Source organism: Drosophila sulfurigaster, chromosome X, assembly GCF_023558435.1.
Source record: "Drosophila sulfurigaster albostrigata strain 15112-1811.04 chromosome X, ASM2355843v2, whole genome shotgun sequence".
In the NCBI taxonomy this organism is placed as follows: domain Eukaryota; kingdom Metazoa; phylum Arthropoda; class Insecta; order Diptera; family Drosophilidae; genus Drosophila; species Drosophila sulfurigaster.
The window spans coordinates 13,218,501-13,237,707 of NC_084885.1; the positions used below are offsets into that span (position 1 = coordinate 13,218,501).

General features: G+C 47.3%; 3 protein-coding genes across 3 annotated transcripts in view; all 3 read left to right on the plus strand.

Moving 5' to 3' along the window:
- The window catches only part of LOC133849391 (neurogenic locus Notch protein), a 44,724-nt gene extending 28,921 nt beyond the window's left edge, over positions 1-15,803 (plus strand). Inside the window, exons 5-9 of the mRNA XM_062285437.1 lie at positions 2,336-2,466; positions 7,343-13,584; positions 13,740-14,013; positions 14,088-14,528; positions 14,600-15,803. Coding sequence (XP_062141421.1) covers positions 2,336-2,466; positions 7,343-13,584; positions 13,740-14,013; positions 14,088-14,528; positions 14,600-14,943 — 7,432 coding nt within the window. The 3' untranslated portion in view covers positions 14,944-15,803. The remainder of the gene's footprint in view (positions 1-2,335; positions 2,467-7,342; positions 13,585-13,739; positions 14,014-14,087; positions 14,529-14,599) is intronic.
- A 1,038-nt stretch (positions 15,804-16,841) lies between these two features.
- Positions 16,842-17,898, plus strand: LOC133849394 (serine protease SP24D-like). Its single transcript, XM_062285440.1, has 2 exons — positions 16,842-17,187; positions 17,255-17,898. Exons 1-2 carry the CDS (start codon positions 16,946-16,948, stop codon positions 17,778-17,780), a joined length of 768 nt encoding a protein of 255 aa, XP_062141424.1. The 5' UTR covers positions 16,842-16,945; the 3' UTR covers positions 17,781-17,898.
- A 115-nt stretch (positions 17,899-18,013) lies between these two features.
- Positions 18,014-19,181, plus strand: LOC133849393 (follicle cell protein 3C-1). The gene is made up of 3 exons (XM_062285439.1): positions 18,014-18,164; positions 18,224-18,828; positions 18,903-19,181. Exons 1-3 carry the CDS (start codon positions 18,161-18,163, stop codon positions 19,086-19,088), a joined length of 795 nt encoding a protein of 264 aa, XP_062141423.1. The 5' UTR covers positions 18,014-18,160; the 3' UTR covers positions 19,089-19,181.
- Positions 19,182-19,207: the final 26 nt, after the last annotated feature.

The window sequence follows — 19,207 nt, forward strand, 5'->3', positions numbered from 1 at the left end:
CTGAATGGGATTCAGTTTTTTGGATTTCAGTTTAATGTCTGCCACTGTTGATAAATTCGCATTAATTTCCCATTCAATGGCTGATTTTGATTGTGTTTATGCGTAAATAAAACGTTATTTAAATTTTCGCCAAATAAAATTGTTAATTTAGTGGACTCGATCGATCGATGCGAAGCGATAGATACAGATACAGATACAGATACTGCCAGCCGATACACTAGCTTAGTCATGCTCGATGCCACAATGAATATGAATGAGTGAGTGAATGCTGCATATGAATAACATTAGATTAGATTCTAAGCTTGTCAGTTTGGCAATATTTACGGCTGCAAACAACATGAATAGCTCAATGAATACATTTCGTGTTCTTTCGATTTATGTGTTAGACAATATGAGTGTATTCATGAGTCTCAAGTGAGAGTCAAAATTGTATTACTTTTTTTGTGAAGTGAGTGTATTCATGAGTATCAAGTGCGAGTCAAAATTGTACTCCTTTTAGAATACAGTAGGAGTACAAATTGTATAGCAAAGTGAGTGTATTCATGAGTATAAAGTGATAGGTAGAATAGTATTCCTTTTAGCTTAGTGAGTGTATTCATCAAGATTAAGTGAGAGTAGAAATTGTATTTCTTTCACCCAAGTCAGATTATTCAGTAAGTATCAAGTGGAACTAAAAATTGTATTCACTTTAGTGAAGTGAGTGTATTCATGAGTATCAAGTGAGAGTGGGAATTGTAGTCCTTTTATAATTAAGTTGGAGTACCAAGTGAGTGTATTCATGAGTATCAAGTTAGAGTAGAAATTGCATTTCTTTTACCCAAGTGAGTGTATTCATGAATATCAAGTGAGCCTTAAAAAGGGGGGTTTCTCTTAGCCAACTGAGTGTATTCATGAATAGTGATGTATTTGCAACCATTTGCTAATCATCTTCAGCAGCTTCGAATACACTCGTGAATAAATTAATACTTATGAATACATTGAGTCACACGTTCGAGTATACTCAATTGGCCGGACTCTAACGATTATCGCACACGCGATCCGAGGTGATGCGATGCGATGCGATGCGATCCAATCCGATCCGATCCGATGAGTGCATTCACTACGTGAACTTAATGATCCAACAACGATCATCGGCCCTTTACCTTCGCCTTTACCTTTGCGGTGGGTCTGATCTTCTGCTTCTCTCTTCCGCCATGAACAACCCAACACAACGAAAAACGAAAAATGAGGGGGAAAAAAAAGCAAATGCCGGGTATAAAAATGTTTGGCCCGCGGCCATTTGCCCGCTGAGTTTCACATGTCAATCAAAAATCAATTTTGAATTTCGTTCGTTAGTTTTGCCCAAAGCGAAGGTGAAGCAATTTTCGATGTGTAATTTGGTCAGCAAAGCCGCTAAGGCGGCTAAGGGGGCAAAGAGAGTGAGAGAGGGGGGATGTAAGGTAGTTCGGTTCATTGGCCAGAGTTACACAGGTCCCTAAAGACTATTGCGGCACTCGAGGCCTGTTGCCTATTTAAGCGTTTTTGTGCCATTTAATTGTTTAATTTAATTAAATGCGTTTAATGGTCTTAATTAGCCGCTGTCTACCGTGAGACGAGGGAGAGCACGACGAGGAGGAGGAGGAGAGGGAGGTGGAAGCTAAATAGCAGCTGCCTTTTATGGTCAAAGTGCACACACAAACACAACACCACCACCACCACCACCACTGTGCACAGTGGGCCAAAAACAAGAGCCAAGCAAACCAGTTCTCGAATTCTCAAGAAATTCTCTTTACCAGTAAATTAAGTTTTCATATAATAAACATAAACAATTAGAGGAATTGTGTCCAACAAAAAACAAAAATCAATGTACACTCACACACACACCAAAAAAGAGGACAGCGAGAGAAAGAGAGAGAAAAATACTAATAAAAATACAAATACAAAATGGGAAAAAAATGAAAAACTAGCTACCAACATTGTTATGGCCCTCTTTGTAGTTTACCCAGCCCCAAAGAACCGGTTAATGCCTGCCTAGCTCAAAGCAATTGTAACAGGCAACAAACCGAAATAGAGAGGGAAGAATGAGTGAGCGAGAGAGAGAGAGACTAAGAAAGAGAGTGAGTGATAGAGAGGAGGCCAAAGTATAGATCAGACTCTGATCCAACACAGCAGCAGCAGCTGTGTCGGATGAGGCGCATGCCATGTCCATCCATCAGCATTTCGCTTCAAACGGAAGTTGCACGTTGCGCGTTGCACGTTGCAATTAACTTATTCGTGTGATGCTGCTGTTGCTGTTGCCGTTGCCACCAAAATTCCCGTTGCTAATATTATTGCTATTCTTGATAACTCATTGCAGATGCATGTGCCCCGCTGGCTACACTGGCAAGGATTGCGATACCAAGTACAAGCCCTGCTCCCCCTCGCCCTGCCAAAATGGTGGCACATGTCGGGCCAACGGACTCACCTACGACTGCAAGTGTCCCCGTGGTAAGTGTACATTTTTATTGCTCCGATTTGCAACTATCGATAAGCGTAGAACAACTACAAACATTCTTGAATGTTATTTCTAAACTCTACATATTTACTACTATAATATCAAGTCTTACATTTCTATCGATGGATTGATCAGTGTGTTATCGATCAACGGTAAACAGCAGTTAATATGGAAACAAGATATTCTTACTATACTATTATATTATAACAATATTTCGAACTCAGATATTTGTCATATTCCCTACAATTAGATCTCAGTTTCTATCGTTTTTATCGATCAGTGTGTTATCGATCAACGGTAAACAGCAGTTAATATGCAAACAAGATATTCTTACTATACTATTATATTATAACAATATTTTGTACTCAGATATGTTATTGATCTGCGCAAAGCAACAGACACTATTCAAGCAAGATGTTCTTAAAATGTATTTATTACTTTTGTATTTAGGAGATTATGCATAATCAGTATAAGAAACACAAAATGATCGATATGTTAGTTGTCGCTATACTTAATATATCGATCGATATAAATAGTCAGCTTTTGTTTTCGAAGTCAGTGTCAATGGTTGGTTAATGTGACATCTGCCGCTGTTTAATAACAAATGTTCTGTCCTCCCCCTCATCTGCTGCTCCACTCCACACATTTGATGTCAATTGTCGCCCCATTCAATTTGAGCATGTAAATTGCCAACATTTACATATATTTATGACTCTGTGTGTGCGTGAGTGTGTGTGTGTGCAATTTAATTCGCTCAATTGATGAAGAGACTTGCGTTGCATTTTCGATGCAATGAGAATGGACGCGACGCGGGGTTAGTTACTATCATAAATTGCAATGGAAAGTCTGAATACAGTTTGAGAGCGATTGAAGCGGGTTTGGCGACGGGGAAGCGGAGGTTTGTTGCTTATTTTAATTGCGCCCAATCAAAAATTCTAATGAGCCGAGCGTGTGAAAGTGTGACCAAAGGCGGCGGCGGCGGCGGCCATTTTGAAGGAATTTTTGCACACAAACACAGACAGAGAGACAGACGGGGAGAATAATGCAATGGCAATGTTATAACGCCTTTTGTGTGCGCCAGTGTTGGGCAACACAAAACAAATTACAGATATAACAAAAGCAAAAGCGACAGCAATAGCAACAGCAACAATAAACGAGTCGAAACTAACAACACAACACAACACAAGACAACACGACACGAAGCGCCCTGTGGACATCACGATGGGAGAGCGCGGGAGACGCCAATGGGAATTTGTTGTTGTAGCCGTTGTTGTTGTGGTTGTTGTTATTGTTGAAGGAGGGGCGGAGTTGCACTCATTATGCAAAACGGGCGGCACAAACCGCAGTCGTCGCAATTGCAACAACAGAAAAAATACTGTTTGCAACTTGTTTCCCAGGTGCCGCCTTCAACCCTTCCACATTCCCTTGGACAGCGGATGACGACGATGACTTCAATCAGGACAAGTCGATGCACAGTCAAAGGCATCAAAATCGAGCTTAATTTGCTCTGCTGCCCAAGCAAATTACAAATAAATCAGCCACGGACCATGAGATGATGTACGATCGACATCGTTGCACGTTGCACGTTGCACGTTGCGATGCTTAAGCGCAGTTACGCCCTAAGGAGGTCATGCCACAAAAGAGCGAGCGAGAAAGCCACAGTGTGTGAGAGAGAGAGAGAAATGTTGAATGCTGTGGAAAATGGGATGCGTTGCTTTTGGGGTAAAAGTTGCAACTTGCAGCTGATGAATGATGCATAATGCAATTGGTAGCAGCAGCAACTTTACTGTGGAAGGGGAGGGTGGGGGGGGGGGGGGGGGGAAAGGGACCGCGACTTTAGCTAGCAAACGAGTTTGACTTCGCGTGGGCAGCAGCAGCAGCAGCAACAAAAGTAAACTTGGACCAGCGCTTGGCTCGTGGCGAGTCATGACTCAGAAGAACAACTCTACACACACACACACACACACACACACTCTCCAACACACAGATAATATATTGCATTAATCGATAACTGTTTTAGCTGGCAATTCATTTGGCAACATTGTTGCTTAACTTTTCAGAATATTTTTTTGTGTATTTGCATGCGGATGGGAAAGGAATTCCATTTGCTCTTAATTGCTTTGCAACATTGTTGCTAAGCTTTTGCCACAGGTCGCCGATTGACCCAACGGACCAACAACTCATGCAAATTGTTGCAAGCCAATTGACTTAAATGGACACACACACACACATACATAAGTACATTTGTGCATGCAACAAAAGAAGAAATGAGCAAATTACATTGTAGCAGGCATTTAATTAAATGTTTGCTCTTTGGCGTGGTTTGAGAGCCACTGGAGCAACTGCTGCTGCTGTTGTTGTTGTTGTCGCTGGCTAGAGAGTTCAAAGTGCCACTAAGTGACTCGGTAACCATCAACGAATGTGGCATGCAACGGACGTATGTATGTATGTATGTATACACACATATACAGATATACATATTTGTAGTTGAAACACATGTGCAACAGATGCTGTTGTTGCCCTGCCTTGGTTTATTTTTAAAAAGTATGCATTGAAAATGCCACTCTCCAATCCACAGGCAACAAGTTGCAGTCTCCCCAGTCAGACACACACACATACACACACACATAATCATAATAATAATAACAACAACAAAATGCCCACAAAAAAAACTGTGCACAGCAACAACAACAAAATCGATCAGCTCCAACAACAATGACAATAACTGGGCTGGTACAACAAGCTCTTCGTATTTATGTATGTCTGTGTGTGTGTGTGTGTGTGTGTATATATGTGTTTTGGGCCCTTCTTTTAAGACCAAAACGAAGCGAAACCCGACCTAGCCAGGCAAAGCCATTAAAATAAGCTGTGGGCGAGCAGCAAGCACTGAGCGCAAAGAGAGAGAAAGAGCCAGTTAACCTAACCAGCAGTTAGAGAGAGTGAGGGCGAGCATATATGTATGTGTGTATGTATGTATGTATGCACGTAAAAGAAGGTGCTTGCGGAGTGCGGAGTGGGGAGGAGGGAGAACAGCGAGCCGTTGAGTGGGGAGAGGTCGACATAAAGTGCGATTTAATTCCTCGAATGAAGCACAAAGTAAAGCGCAATGAACAAAGTCGAAGTCCGAACATAAAAGTAGAAAACTCGATCGAGCCACGAACCACGATCTGAACCAAGCCGAGCGCAGTCGAGCCGAAGTGAGCCGAAGACAAACCGCGCCAAGCCAAGCCGAGCGATGAGGCGTGCCGACAACTGAACGAACGAACGAGCAAACGAAGCAAAGTCGCAGTCGCAGCATAAGCAACATTTCTTGTTGTTGTTGTTGTTGCTCTTGCTGTTATGCTTCCACAAACGCGAGCTCACTCTCTCTCTCGCTTACACTCGCTGTGCTTTGTGGATGGCAAAAGAGGGGAAAACGAGCGCGCTCGTGGACGACGCTCGTTGCGCTCGTTTGCTTGGCGCGCATTCAGATAGCTGCCTGGCCAGATATGAGACCGTGGGAAAGAACAACCAAAGACGTGTTGTACACACACACACACACACACTCGCTCATGTATACATGCATACTTATACACATGCGCATGCGAGCGTCGGTTTTACTTCTTCTTCTTTGCATTTTGTTTGCTCATTCGCTTCGCATGCGCAGCGGCGCGACGGCTTTATTGTTGTTGTTTGTCTGTATGAATGTGAATATGTATGAATATTTTTTGTGTGCGTGTGTGTGTGTATGTATGAACATTGCCGCAGGCGCAACCTTTTGAGAGAGTAAAAGAGCGCCGGCTGTTGTTCTTGGTTTACCTGTCTTCGCTCTTTCAGCTCTCTCTCTCTCTCTTCTTCTATCTCTCTTGGTTGCCTCCCTCATGCTGTGCTCTGTACGCTCACTAAACTCTATCCATCTGGCTGCCTAAACATGTGCAACACAGCTGCATACGCACACATTGTCAGACATACTTATGTATTTGTAGACATATTTTAAGCGTTGTCTGCGCTTTGTGCGCCTTCTTCGCATTGCCTGGCAACCACTTTTTATATCAGCCCTGGCCAGTGGTTGTTGTTGTTATTATTACTGCTGTTGTTGTTGTTGTTGCTGGAAACGTTTTCGTTTATTGAAGCATTTTATGATGCTGTGTGTTGTTGTCCATAAATCTGTTTATGCACTTCATTGAGCACACATACACACATGTCTGACATATCCACACACTCACACATGTGTACCCAACTCCCACATCTCCACATGAAAGTGTGACCCTTTTTTAAGTGGACACTACATACTTTTTGCTAGTATATTTAAGGTTTTTACGCAACTTCAAATTTCAATAGAATTTGTTTTCGGACAACTTTCCCTAGCTTGAAGCGCCAATCCTTATGCGATTACATACATTTTTGTACAGTCAAACGTCTTAAAAACGAACGTTTTCCCTATCCTTCTTATCGCACTGCAAAATCAATGTTTACACATGAACAAGTTGTAAACTCTCCAACTTCAACATCAATTGCATTATCTTGTCTTGCTTATCTCTCCTAGCAGCTTAAGTCTACTAACATGGACTTGGCTTGGACTTCATTTCATGAATTTGCAAACATGAATACATTTTTTGTTATTTTACATTTATTCTCATACTACGTTGTTCATAATAATATAACATATTATTTTAATATGGCTAGCCTTAACAATCTTTTCCAAATTCTTATATGGTCAAGCACATAATTTTCTACTGCGCATGATTAATTGCGTCTTCAGTCGAGCAACGTTGCCAAACTTCACTTAGAATATGTGTCTGCGGCTTTAGTGTAGTTTTTAAGTAATAACTAACATACATATCTTGATTTGAATATTAGACATCTAACAATATGTTCTTTTATTTGCAGGCTTCGAGGGTAAGAACTGTGAACAGAATATCGACGATTGTCCCGGAAATCTGTGTCAAAATGGCGGCACCTGTGTGGACGGTATCAATGATTATCGCTGCAACTGTCCCCCGAATTTCACGGGTCGCTTCTGTGACGTGGATGTGGACGAGTGTGCGATGCGTCCGTCCGTCTGTCAGAATGGAGCCACATGCACGAATGCCCATGGCACCTACAGTTGCATCTGTGTGAATGGTTGGAACGGCAGTGACTGCAGTCAGAACATTGACGATTGCTTGAATGCGGCATGCTTCGATGGTGCCACCTGTATCGATGGCGTTGGCAGCTTCTATTGCCGTTGCCAGGCGGGCAAGACGGGACTGTTGTGCCATCTGGACGATGCCTGCACCTCGAATCCCTGTCACGCCGATGCCATTTGCGACACCAGTCCCATCAATGGCTCCTATGCGTGCTCCTGTGCCACGGGCTACAAGGGAGTCGATTGCTCCGAGGATATCGATGAGTGTGACCAGGGATCGCCGTGCGAACACAACGGCATCTGTGTGAATACGCCGGGCTCGTTCATGTGCAATTGCTCGCAGGGATTCACGGGACCGCGTTGTGAGACAAACATAAATGAGTGCGAATCGCATCCGTGCCAGAATGAAGGCAGTTGTCTGGATGATCCGGGCACGTTTCGTTGCGTCTGCATGCCCGGATTCACGGGTACCCAGTGTGAAATCGATATCGACGAATGCCAGTCGAGTCCGTGCCTGAACGATGGCACCTGTCACGACAAAATCAATGGCTTCAAGTGCAGCTGCGCCCTGGGATTCACGGGTGCCCGTTGCCAGATCAACATCGATGATTGCCAGTCGCAGCCGTGTCGCAACATGGGCATCTGTCATGACTCCATTGCCGGCTACAGTTGTGAGTGTCCCCCGGGTTATACGGGCGCCAGCTGTGAGATCAACATCAACGACTGTGACTCGAGTCCGTGTCATCGGGGCAAGTGCATCGATGGCGACAATAGCTTCAAGTGTCTGTGTGATCGCGGTTTCACCGGCTATCTGTGCCAGAAGCAGATCAACGAATGTGAATCGAATCCCTGTCAGTTTGGTGGCCATTGCGTGGACCGCGTGGGCAGCTACATCTGCCAGTGTCAGCCGGGAACCAGTGGCAAGAACTGTGAGATCAATGTGAACGAATGCCACAGCAATCCGTGCAACAATGGCGCCACCTGTGTGGATGGCATCAACAGCTACGACTGCAAGTGTGTCCCCGGTTTCACCGGTCAGCACTGTGAGCTCAATGTCAATGAGTGTGCGAGCAATCCGTGTGCCAACAACGGCGTCTGCATGGATCTGGTGAATGGCTTCAAGTGCGAGTGTCCCCGGGGCTTCTACGATGCGCGTTGCCTCAGCGATGTCGATGAGTGTGCGTCGAGTCCGTGTGTGAACGATGGACGCTGCGAGGATGGCATCAACGAGTTCATCTGCCACTGTCCGCCCGGCTATGCGGGCAAACGTTGTGAACAGGACATCGATGAGTGCGCTAGCAATCCCTGCCAGCACGGTGGCATCTGTTTCGACAAGCTCAACGCCTTCAGCTGCCAATGCATGCCCGGCTACACGGGTCACAAGTGCGAGACGAACATCGACGATTGTCTGAGCAATCCGTGCGCCAATGGCGGCACTTGCATCGACAAGGTCAATGGATACAAGTGCGTGTGCAAGGTGCCCTACACCGGACTCAATTGTGAGAGCCAGCTGGATCCGTGTGCAAGTAATCGGTGTCGCAACGAAGCCAAGTGCACACCGAGTCCGAATTTCCTGGACTTTTCGTGTACCTGCAAGCTGGGCTATACGGGACGCTACTGTGCCGAGGATATTGATGAGTGCGTCTTCAGCTCGCCGTGTCGCAATGGCGCCACTTGCGTCAATGTGCCCGGCTCCTATCGCTGTGTCTGTACCAAGGGCTACGAGGGACGCGACTGTGCCATCAACACCGACGATTGCGCCTCGTTCCCCTGCCAGAATGGCGGCACCTGTCTGGATGGAATTGGCGATTACGACTGCCTCTGCGTGGATGGATTCGAGGGCAAACACTGCCAGACGGACATCAACGAGTGCCTGAGCATGCCGTGCCAGAATGGAGCCACTTGTCGCCAGTATGTGAACAGCTACACGTGCACGTGTCCGCTCGGCTTTAGCGGCATCAATTGCCAGACGAACGATGAGGATTGCACGGAGAGCTCGTGCCTCAACGGTGGCAGCTGTGTGGATGGCATCAATGGCTACAACTGCAGCTGCTTGGCCGGCTACAGCGGTGCCAATTGTCAGTACAAGCTGAACAAATGCGACTCGGCTCCCTGCTTGAATGGCGGCACTTGCCACGAGCAACGCGACGAATACACTTGCCACTGCCCCAGCGGATTTACGGGCAAACAGTGCTCCGACTATGTGGACTGGTGTGCACAGTCGCCGTGCGAGAATGGCGCCAGTTGCAGCCAGCTGAAGCATCAGTTCAACTGCAAATGCGCCGCTGGGTGGACGGGGAAATTGTGTGATGTGCAGATGATCAGCTGCCAGGATGCGGCACAGCGCAAGGGGATCACAGTGAAGCAGCTGTGTAACAATGGTACGTGCAAGAATCACGGCAACAGTCACGTCTGCTACTGCTCACAAGGATATGCGGGCAGCTACTGTCAGCAGGACATCGATGAGTGCGCCTCGCAGCCGTGCCAGAATGGCGGCACTTGTCGCGATCTGATCGGTGCCTACAAGTGCAGTTGTCGCCAGGGCTTCCAGGGTCAGAACTGTGAACTGAACATCGATGATTGTGCACCGAATCCCTGCCAGAATGGTGGCACCTGTCACGACCTGGTGCAGGGCTTCAGCTGCAGCTGTCCACCGGGTACGCTGGGCATCATTTGTGAGCTGAATCAGGACGATTGCAAGCCGGATGCGTGTCACAACAATGGCAGCTGCATTGATCGTGTCGGTGGCTTTGAGTGCTCGTGTCCGCCTGGATTTGTGGGCGCACGTTGCGAGGGCGACATCAACGAGTGCTTGAGTAATCCCTGCTCCAATGCGGGCACCCTTGATTGCGTGCAACTGGTGAACAACTATCACTGCAATTGCCGACCCGGACACATGGGACGCCACTGTGAGCACAAGGTGAACTTCTGTGCGCAGTCGCCGTGCCAGAATGGCGGCGTCTGTAGCACCAAGCAGAGCGGACATCACTGTGTGTGTGCGGACGGTTATTACGGCAAGAATTGTGAGTTTAGCGGACAGGATTGCGACTCGAATCCGTGTCGCGCCGGCAGCTGCATCATCGACGACGCCGGCGGCTATCGATGCGAATGCGTGCGCGGCACAGCTGGCGAACACTGTGAGCTGGACACGCTGGACGAGTGCCAGCCGAATCCGTGTCTGCAGAATGCCGCCTGCGACAATCTGCTTGGTGACTACGATTGCCTCTGTCCCAGCAATTGGACAGGCAAACGTTGCGAGATCTACGACAAGAACTATGCCGGATGGGCGGGTGGCAGCAGCGGTGGCAACTCGGGTGCAGCCGGCGGTGGCGGCAATGGCATTGGTCCAGCAGGTGCGGGTATCTATGATGCTGATGCTGAGCAACAGCGGGCGATGTGCGAGAAACGCGGCTGTCCGGAGAAGCAGAGCAACGGCGTCTGTAACAACGAGTGCAACACTAAGGCGTGCAACTTTGATGGCAACGACTGTTCGCTGGGCATCAATCCGTGGGCCAATTGCACTGCGCCGCAGTGCTGGCGTGTCTTCATGGACGGACAGTGCAACGAGGAGTGCAACAACGCGGCTTGCCTTTACGATGGACGCGACTGTGAGCAGAAGCTGAAGCGTTGTGCGGCCATCTATGATGCCTACTGTCAGAAGCATTACGGTGATGGGTTCTGTGACTACGGTTGCAACAATGCCGAGTGCAGCTGGGATGGTCTCGACTGTGAGAAGTCGGAGCAATCGCCGCAGCTGGCCGAGGGTGCCATGTCGGTGGTCATGCTGATGGATATACGACAGTTCCGTGCGAAGCAGGCGCAATTCCTGCGCGAGATGAGTCACGTGCTGCGCACCACGGTGCGTGTGAAGAAGAACACCGATGGCAAGGACATGATATTCACCTGGAAGGGCAGCTCACGCATGCCGGATATACAGGACTCGGAGTTTGGACGCAAACACAAGATCATCTACACGGAGAGCAACGGACAGACGGGCATACAAATCTATCTGGAGATTGACAATCGCAAGTGCACCGAGTGCTTCAATCGTGCCACCGAAGCAGCCGAATTCTTGGCCGCATCCGCCGCCAAACATACGTTCGCCAATCGCTATCCCATCTACAGTGTGCGCGGTGTCCAGGACACCGCTGATGTTGACTACGAATCTCCGGCGAATGTCAAGTACGTGATCTCTGGCATTATACTGGTGATCATAGCGCTTGCCTTCGTGGGCATGGTGTTGAGCACGCAGCGCAAGCGTGCTCATGGCGTCACCTGGTTCCCCGAGGGTTTCCGTGCCCCAGCTGCTGCAGTGATGCAACGACGTCGTCGCGATCCCCATGGCCAGGAGATGCGTAACCTCAACAAACAAGTGGGTTTGGCTCAGGCGCAGGCACATCAGCTACCGGGAGGTGTTGGCGGAGGCAGTCACTGGTCGGACGATGAGTCGGACATGCCACAACCGAAGCGTCAGCGCGGCGATCAACTCAACAGCGGCGGACTTGGTGGTCTGGGCGGCTTAGGAGGCGGCAGTGTTGCCGGTCTGACGAGCGTGGGCTATGCCAGCGATCACACCATGGTCAGTGAATACGAGGAGGCGGATCAACGTGTCTGGTCGCAAGCCCATCTCGATGTGGCCGATGTGCGTGCCATTATGACACCGCCGGCACATCAGGATGGCGGCAAACACGACGTGGATGCCCGAGGTCCGTGCGGTCTGACGCCTCTGATGATTGCGGCGGTACGGGGCGGTGGCCTGGACAGCGGCGAGGATGTGGAGAACAATGAGGATAGCACGGCTCAGGTGATCTCGGATCTGTTGGCGCAGGGCGCCGAACTGAATGCCACCATGGACAAGACGGGCGAAACGTCGCTGCATCTGGCCGCTCGCTATGCGCGTGCTGATGCGGCCAAGCGTCTGCTCGATGCCGGCGCCGATGCCAATTGCCAGGACAATACCGGACGTACGCCGCTGCATGCTGCGGTCGCCGCCGATGCCATGGGCGTCTTTCAGATACTGTTGCGCAATCGGGCCACCAATTTGAATGCACGCATGCATGACGGCACCACACCCTTGATACTGGCTGCCCGCTTGGCGATCGAGGGCATGGTCGAGGATCTGATTACAGCGGATGCGGACATCAATGCGGCGGACAATTCGGGCAAGACGGCGTTGCATTGGGCGGCGGCTGTTAACAACACGGAGGCGGTCAACATACTGCTGATGCATCATGCGAATCGCGATGCCCAGGACGATAAGGATGAGACGCCACTGTTTCTGGCCGCACGCGAGGGCAGCTACGAGGCATGCAAGGCGCTGCTCGATAACTTTGCCAATCGCGAGATCACCGATCACATGGATCGCCTGCCACGCGACGTCGCCAGCGAGCGGCTGCATCACGACATTGTCCGGCTGCTGGACGAGCATGTACCGCGTTCGCCGCAAATGATCAGCATGACGCCACAGGCCATGATCGGTTCACCGCCACCTGGCCAACAGCCGCAGTTGATCACACAGCCGACGGTGATTGCGGCTGGCGGTGCTGCGGGTAAACAGAGCAGCCAGGCTGCCAAACAGAAGGCCGCCAAGAAGGCGAAGCTCATCGAAAGCAACAGTCCGGACAATGGACTGGATGTGGCTGGCGGTGGTGGTGCCGCTATGGGAAGTTTGCGTCGCAAGGCAAGTTCAAAAAAAGGCCAACAACAACAGCAGCAACAACAACAACAACAACAATGGCAGCAGTGCGGCCTCAAAAAAAAGGCCATGAACGGCGGCATAAATGCTGCCCAGCTGTTGAGCGCGACGGGACCAACGGTGGGCAATTGCGGGGACCTGGACTCGTCGCCGCCACCGCCACAAGTGCAGGCCGGCAACGGCAGCGCCAATGGCAATCTGGTGAACCTGCCCAGTCCCTACGACACGACCTCCATGTACTCGAATGCGATGGCAGCGCCGCCGAACAACGGGACCAAGCAGCCGCCGAGCTATGAGGATTGCATCAAGGTAAGTTTTTCATTCGCACTGTTATACCATCATACGTTCATTTTCGATTCGTTTGATACGCACATATGTATATCAGTTTGGTGATCAACTAACAAACTGTTATACCCTTCATCCAATACAACTTCTAATGCTGTTTTCCCTTTCCCCACGCACAGAACGCACAGTCACTGCAATCCCTGCCAGCCAACAGCCTGGACATGATCAAGCTGGACACCTACGGCTACTCGATGGGCTCGCCATTTCAGCAAGAAATGCTAAACGGACAGGCGATGGGCCTGAACGGCGGACGCAACACCAATACGCTGTGCGGTCTCGGCGGTGGAGTGCCCAATGGGGGTCACGAGCAGGGACTCAGTCCGCCCTATTCGAATCAATCGCCACCGCATTCGGTGCAGAGCAGTCTGGCGTTATCGCCACACGCCTATCTGGGTAAGTCAATTGTGTGTTGGTTAACTCAACTCAACTGTTATACTAATGTTGTCACTCTTTGTTTCGTTTTATAGGCTCACCATCGCCGGCCAAATCACGGCCCAGTTTGCCAACATCGCCGACGCACATTCAAGCAATGCGGCATGCCACGCAGCAGAAGCAATTCGGCAGCAATCTCAACAGTCTGCTCGGTGGGGGCAACGGTTCGTTGGGGCCGCAAAGCTCACCGGTTAGCCTGGGCATCATCTCGCCCACGGGCAGCGACATGGGCATCATGCTGGCGCCCCAGTCCTCCAACAATGCTAAAGGCAGTGCAATAATGCAGACGTTGTCACCGCAGCTGCAGCAGCAACAACAGCAGCAACAGCAACAACAGCAGCAGCAACAACAGCAGCAGCAGCAGCAGCAACAACAACAGCAGCAGCAACAACAGCAGCAGCAACAGCAACAAGCAATTGGAGGCCTTGAGTTCGGTTCAGCCGGTTTGGACTTGAATGGATTTTGTGGATCTCCGGGTAAGTGAAACGATCAAACTAGAAAGAAAGACAACGAAACTAATGAAACTCCACATTCTATCATTTTGCAGACTCATTTCACTCGGGTCAAATGAATCCGCCTTCAATACAAAGTTCAATGTCGGGTTCCTCGCCATCGACCAACATGCTGTCGCCATCGTCACAGCATAATCAGGCCTTCTATCAGTACCTAACGCCGCCCAGCCAGCATTCGGGCGGCCATACGCCACAGCATCTGGTGCAGACGCTGGACAGCTATCCGACGCCATCGCCTGAATCGCCCGGACACTGGTCCTCATCGTCGCCCCGCAGCAATTCGGATTGGTCCGAGGGCGTACAATCGCCGGCGGCCAACAATTTGTACATCTCCGGCGGACATCAGGCCAACAAGGGGTCCGAGGCCATTTACATTTGACAATGAGGCGATAATAATGGTTCGATAGAATGAAAGACAGCTCCAAGAGCGCCCAAGAACTACAACAACGAGAAGAATGATATCCCAACAACCCAATCACCTCCCTCCCAAAATGAAAATCGAAAAACGAATAACAGACAAGAAACTAAATCCTTTTTTTTTTTGCCTAGAAATTAAGCTTTAATTTAAAAACAAAACAAACGTAATAATTGTAGTAATTTAAATGATTTAATATTAATGTTTGTTGTACAGAGCGCGTTGAAATCGTATATCATAAATGATATATATACATATACGCCAGATATATACTTATATATATTCGTAAGTAGTTAGTGAACTGTTCAGTTTCGCATCCAACCCCCCGCCCCCCCTAAGACAACAATAACAATAACTAATATTTTGCGCGCAAACGTTTTAAACAATTTGATCGATGAGAGATAACGAAATGATAACGAGCGGAACATTTTGCAATCCGTTTCACAGCTTCCAGTTAATGATAAACGAGATGAAAACAATTATAATTAGCGCAAATTATTTTTATTATTATTATTATTATGAATTATTGTAATTGTATCTTGTAATTGTCGGCCAACGTTTTTCTCTAGCGCCCTAAATAAGTTTAATTAAATTCAATTAATTAACAATAGCAATTAGAGCATCGACTACGTTCGTTTTACCGTCTACTATTAAGTTTAAACAAAAACAAAAGACAATTCAATTAACTAATTGCATAATATATTATATCATGTTTAGCTGTTAGTTTCGAAACTGAAGTGCTTATATAAACAAAATTGTTAGCTATACTATATATACATATACGATTACAAACTACGAAACACATTCTGCAAAAAAAAAAACAATATCAATTTTTTTTTATTATTATACATTTACACTTATATTTTTTATGTAATTCTACATATAAATCTATTTAGTTAAGCATAAATTGTAAAAAGATTCTCATAATTGTTTGAATTAAGTTGAAAAACAAATGCAAGAGCAAAAACATGAAAAAAGACAACAAACTATAACAACATTTTCCAACCATTTTTTAGTTAGGCATTAGGCAGACTACAATTTAAGTTTTATTAACTGACAGCGATTTATATGAATATATATATTTCTATTTTTATATATATATTTTCAAAAAATATGCAACAGTTTTTTTTTTGTCATCGCAATTGATTTTGGACATCTGTCAAATTTTAATTTTATTATTATTATTATTATTTTCCTATTTTTTTTGTGTAGTTTTGCTGCGATTCTTTCTTTAATTATAATGTGTAAATTGTAAAATTTTTTGTTGTCCTAACTTAAAACAGCGAATGAAACATGCAAATGCAAATTTTTTTGACATAATAAATATAAAATAATTATTTTAAAAAGAATAAATGTCTTTCAATTATATTTGATATGTGTCACATGAAAAATTACACAGATGATATTATATTGTATCAAAAGGCTTCTCTATTTGCATATCGAAAGTTTTACAAAATGTAATGTGTAACAAATTATATGGAAATGATTCTACACAATTCTATCTGCAACCAATATTCTTTTGTCACTTAAAAATAGCAAAGATTTGGTTAATTTCTCTTATGAGTATGTAATTCCCAAGAACTGATATTTAGAGATAATTCCTAACTGAACAATCTCAGTTGCTAATCACAAATCAAATCAGATTAGTTTATTGCACAATAGTGGGCGAGTCCCTCGCGATAATGACGTTTTTTAGGCACATGCCGCAGATAAATATAATTTCTTTCGGCACGGGGCAATTCCCAATCCATTGACTTCTTGATGGATCATAAATAATATCCTCTAATCGTGAGAAACCCAGAGTAATCGCCACCAATCCAATCGGAACAACTGACCAGCCCAATGCTAAAGAGCTGATAAGATATCTCTAAGCGAATCGCGATTCATATAAAAAGCTGTGCCAACCAACGATTTGACATCACTTGCAGTCTGCAAAGTAACTGGACATAATCCTAAAGCATTCAACATGATGAAGAGCCTTCTGATTGCCTGCTTGGCCATTGCTTTGGCCTCTGCTGCTCCTCATAGCTCCCAGCTGGATGGTCGCATTGTGGGCGGATTGGATGCCGTTGAAGGACAATTCCCTCATCAGGTGTCGTTGCGTCAGCTTACCTCGCACATCTGCGGCGGCAGCATCATTGCACCCCAGATCATTCTTACTGCAGCTCATTGCGTCACCAGCGAAGCTTCCGACGGCTCCCTGAAGGTGTAAGTGATACCCTGAGAGTTAATCGGAGTTCATCAATTGATTTCTCAACCATTATTCCCTTTGTAGTACCTCGGCCAAGCAGCTGAGCATTCGTGCCGGAACCGTGGATCGCAGCAGCGGCGGCGTTGTCGTCAACGTGGCCAAGGTCATTGTCCATGAGAGCTATGGGAACTTCTTGAACGATGTCGCACTCCTGGTGCTCGACCAGCCCCTCACCTACTCCGCCGTGATCAAGGCCATTCCTCTGGCCAGCGTTGATACCGCAGTTGGCAGCGAGGTTATCATCTCTGGCTGGGGTCGTCTCACCACTGGCGGAGCCTCGCCCCGCCTGCTGCAGTACAACACGCTTAGCTCGCTGTCGAAGAATCAGTGCATCAGCTCCACCTTCATGTTCACCAGTAGTTTGATCTGTTTGGCCCACACCGCCGGCAACGGTGCTTGCAACGGCGACTCTGGTGGCCCGGCTATCCAGAATGGTCAACTCGTTGGCATTGCTGGCTTTGTGATTGGCGGCTGTGGCTCCACAAATCCCGATGGCTATGCCAAGGTCTTCTATCATCGCGATTGGATTGTCAAGAATGCCAATTTGTAAGATGGCTGCTATCAACTATTAAAATATCAAGCGAGTAATTCAAGTGCTTCTTCATTTTTTTGTGGGAGGGAAGGCGAGTGGCTCATGAATGAGAGACAATTCGGAGAAGAATGCAATGCAAGCCGAAACTGAGTAGCTGTCAAATGCCCTGACCTAAAATATCATAAAGCGATGACGCTGTCGAAGTTGATGCCGTCTAAACTTGAACTTCATGGAAGCAAGCTGCTGTCTCTTTGGAGGTCAGAGCGTTGGCCGCAGTCGCAGCAAAAACAAATCAAGAAAAAAAACTGCTGACGCTATTGCAAATATTTTGCATAAAATGCGCGAGAGTCGAACAATTGTCAATCAGAAGTGAATCTAGATTACAGAACAGTAGAAAGATGGGTAAGTTGATGGTTAAAGCAAATGCATTGCAGTAAAAACTGATTGTGATAATGGTTTAGCTTGCAACACAACTACACGACTGATGACAGTGCTGCTGGTATTGCTGGCTGCCATTGCCTTGGAGCAGCATGTGGCTGCCAGCAAGTTTGCCTACAAGAAACCCATCTACGGCAAGACCAGCTATGTGAAGGATCGTCGCTACAAGATGCGCACAACAAGCAGCCCGGACACCACAGAGGATGATTGGCCGGCGCCCGTGGAGTTCATTATCAATAGCACGCCCAGAAGCACAGGAACATCGCGATCCACGACAGAGTCAAGCATCAGCAGCACTCCAAGTCCTGCCACGTCCACAACAGAGATGCCAGGCAGCACCAGAACTGTGGCTACTTCAACAGATAGCACCAGCAGCTGCAGCAGTAGTAGCACTAGTACCACAGAGTCGGGATTAGACAACACGTTGCCATCACCACCGACTCCGGGCGCAATTGTTGCAGCCGCAGTGCCATTGAATCAGCCTGTGCCCTGTACCTGCGGCGTATTCCTCTCTTCGCAGATCAAAAATGGTCTCCCCGATACGCCGCTCATCCACAACGAAATGGATCGCATGTATCCCTGCAATGCCATTGGACACAAACAGTGTCAGACGAAGTGCCTGGAGGCGGTGAGTGGCAGCCGCTGAAATTGTGTCAATTGCGAAGTTCGGTTAACATTCCCAATACGATAATTATTTTGCAGATTGTACAGCACTTGCCCAACTCGGCGAACATTGTGTGCGCCACGCTGGGACACAACTGCCACAAGGAGCGGGCCTATCTCTTCATCAAGAACTGTCATAATCAATGGGTGAATACGAATCTGCAGGCTGGTCGTGAGTATTGTTGCAAGGAGGGCGTGCCCTATCGTTGTCCACTGCTTGGCTGAGCGGTATTTGTCATACTATACTTAATAACAGCTATCTGTCCAACTGCAATAAATGAGCGTAATAAAATCAATGTTTGAAAAATGTAAACAAAATCATTTATCGTTATCGAACTGCCTTG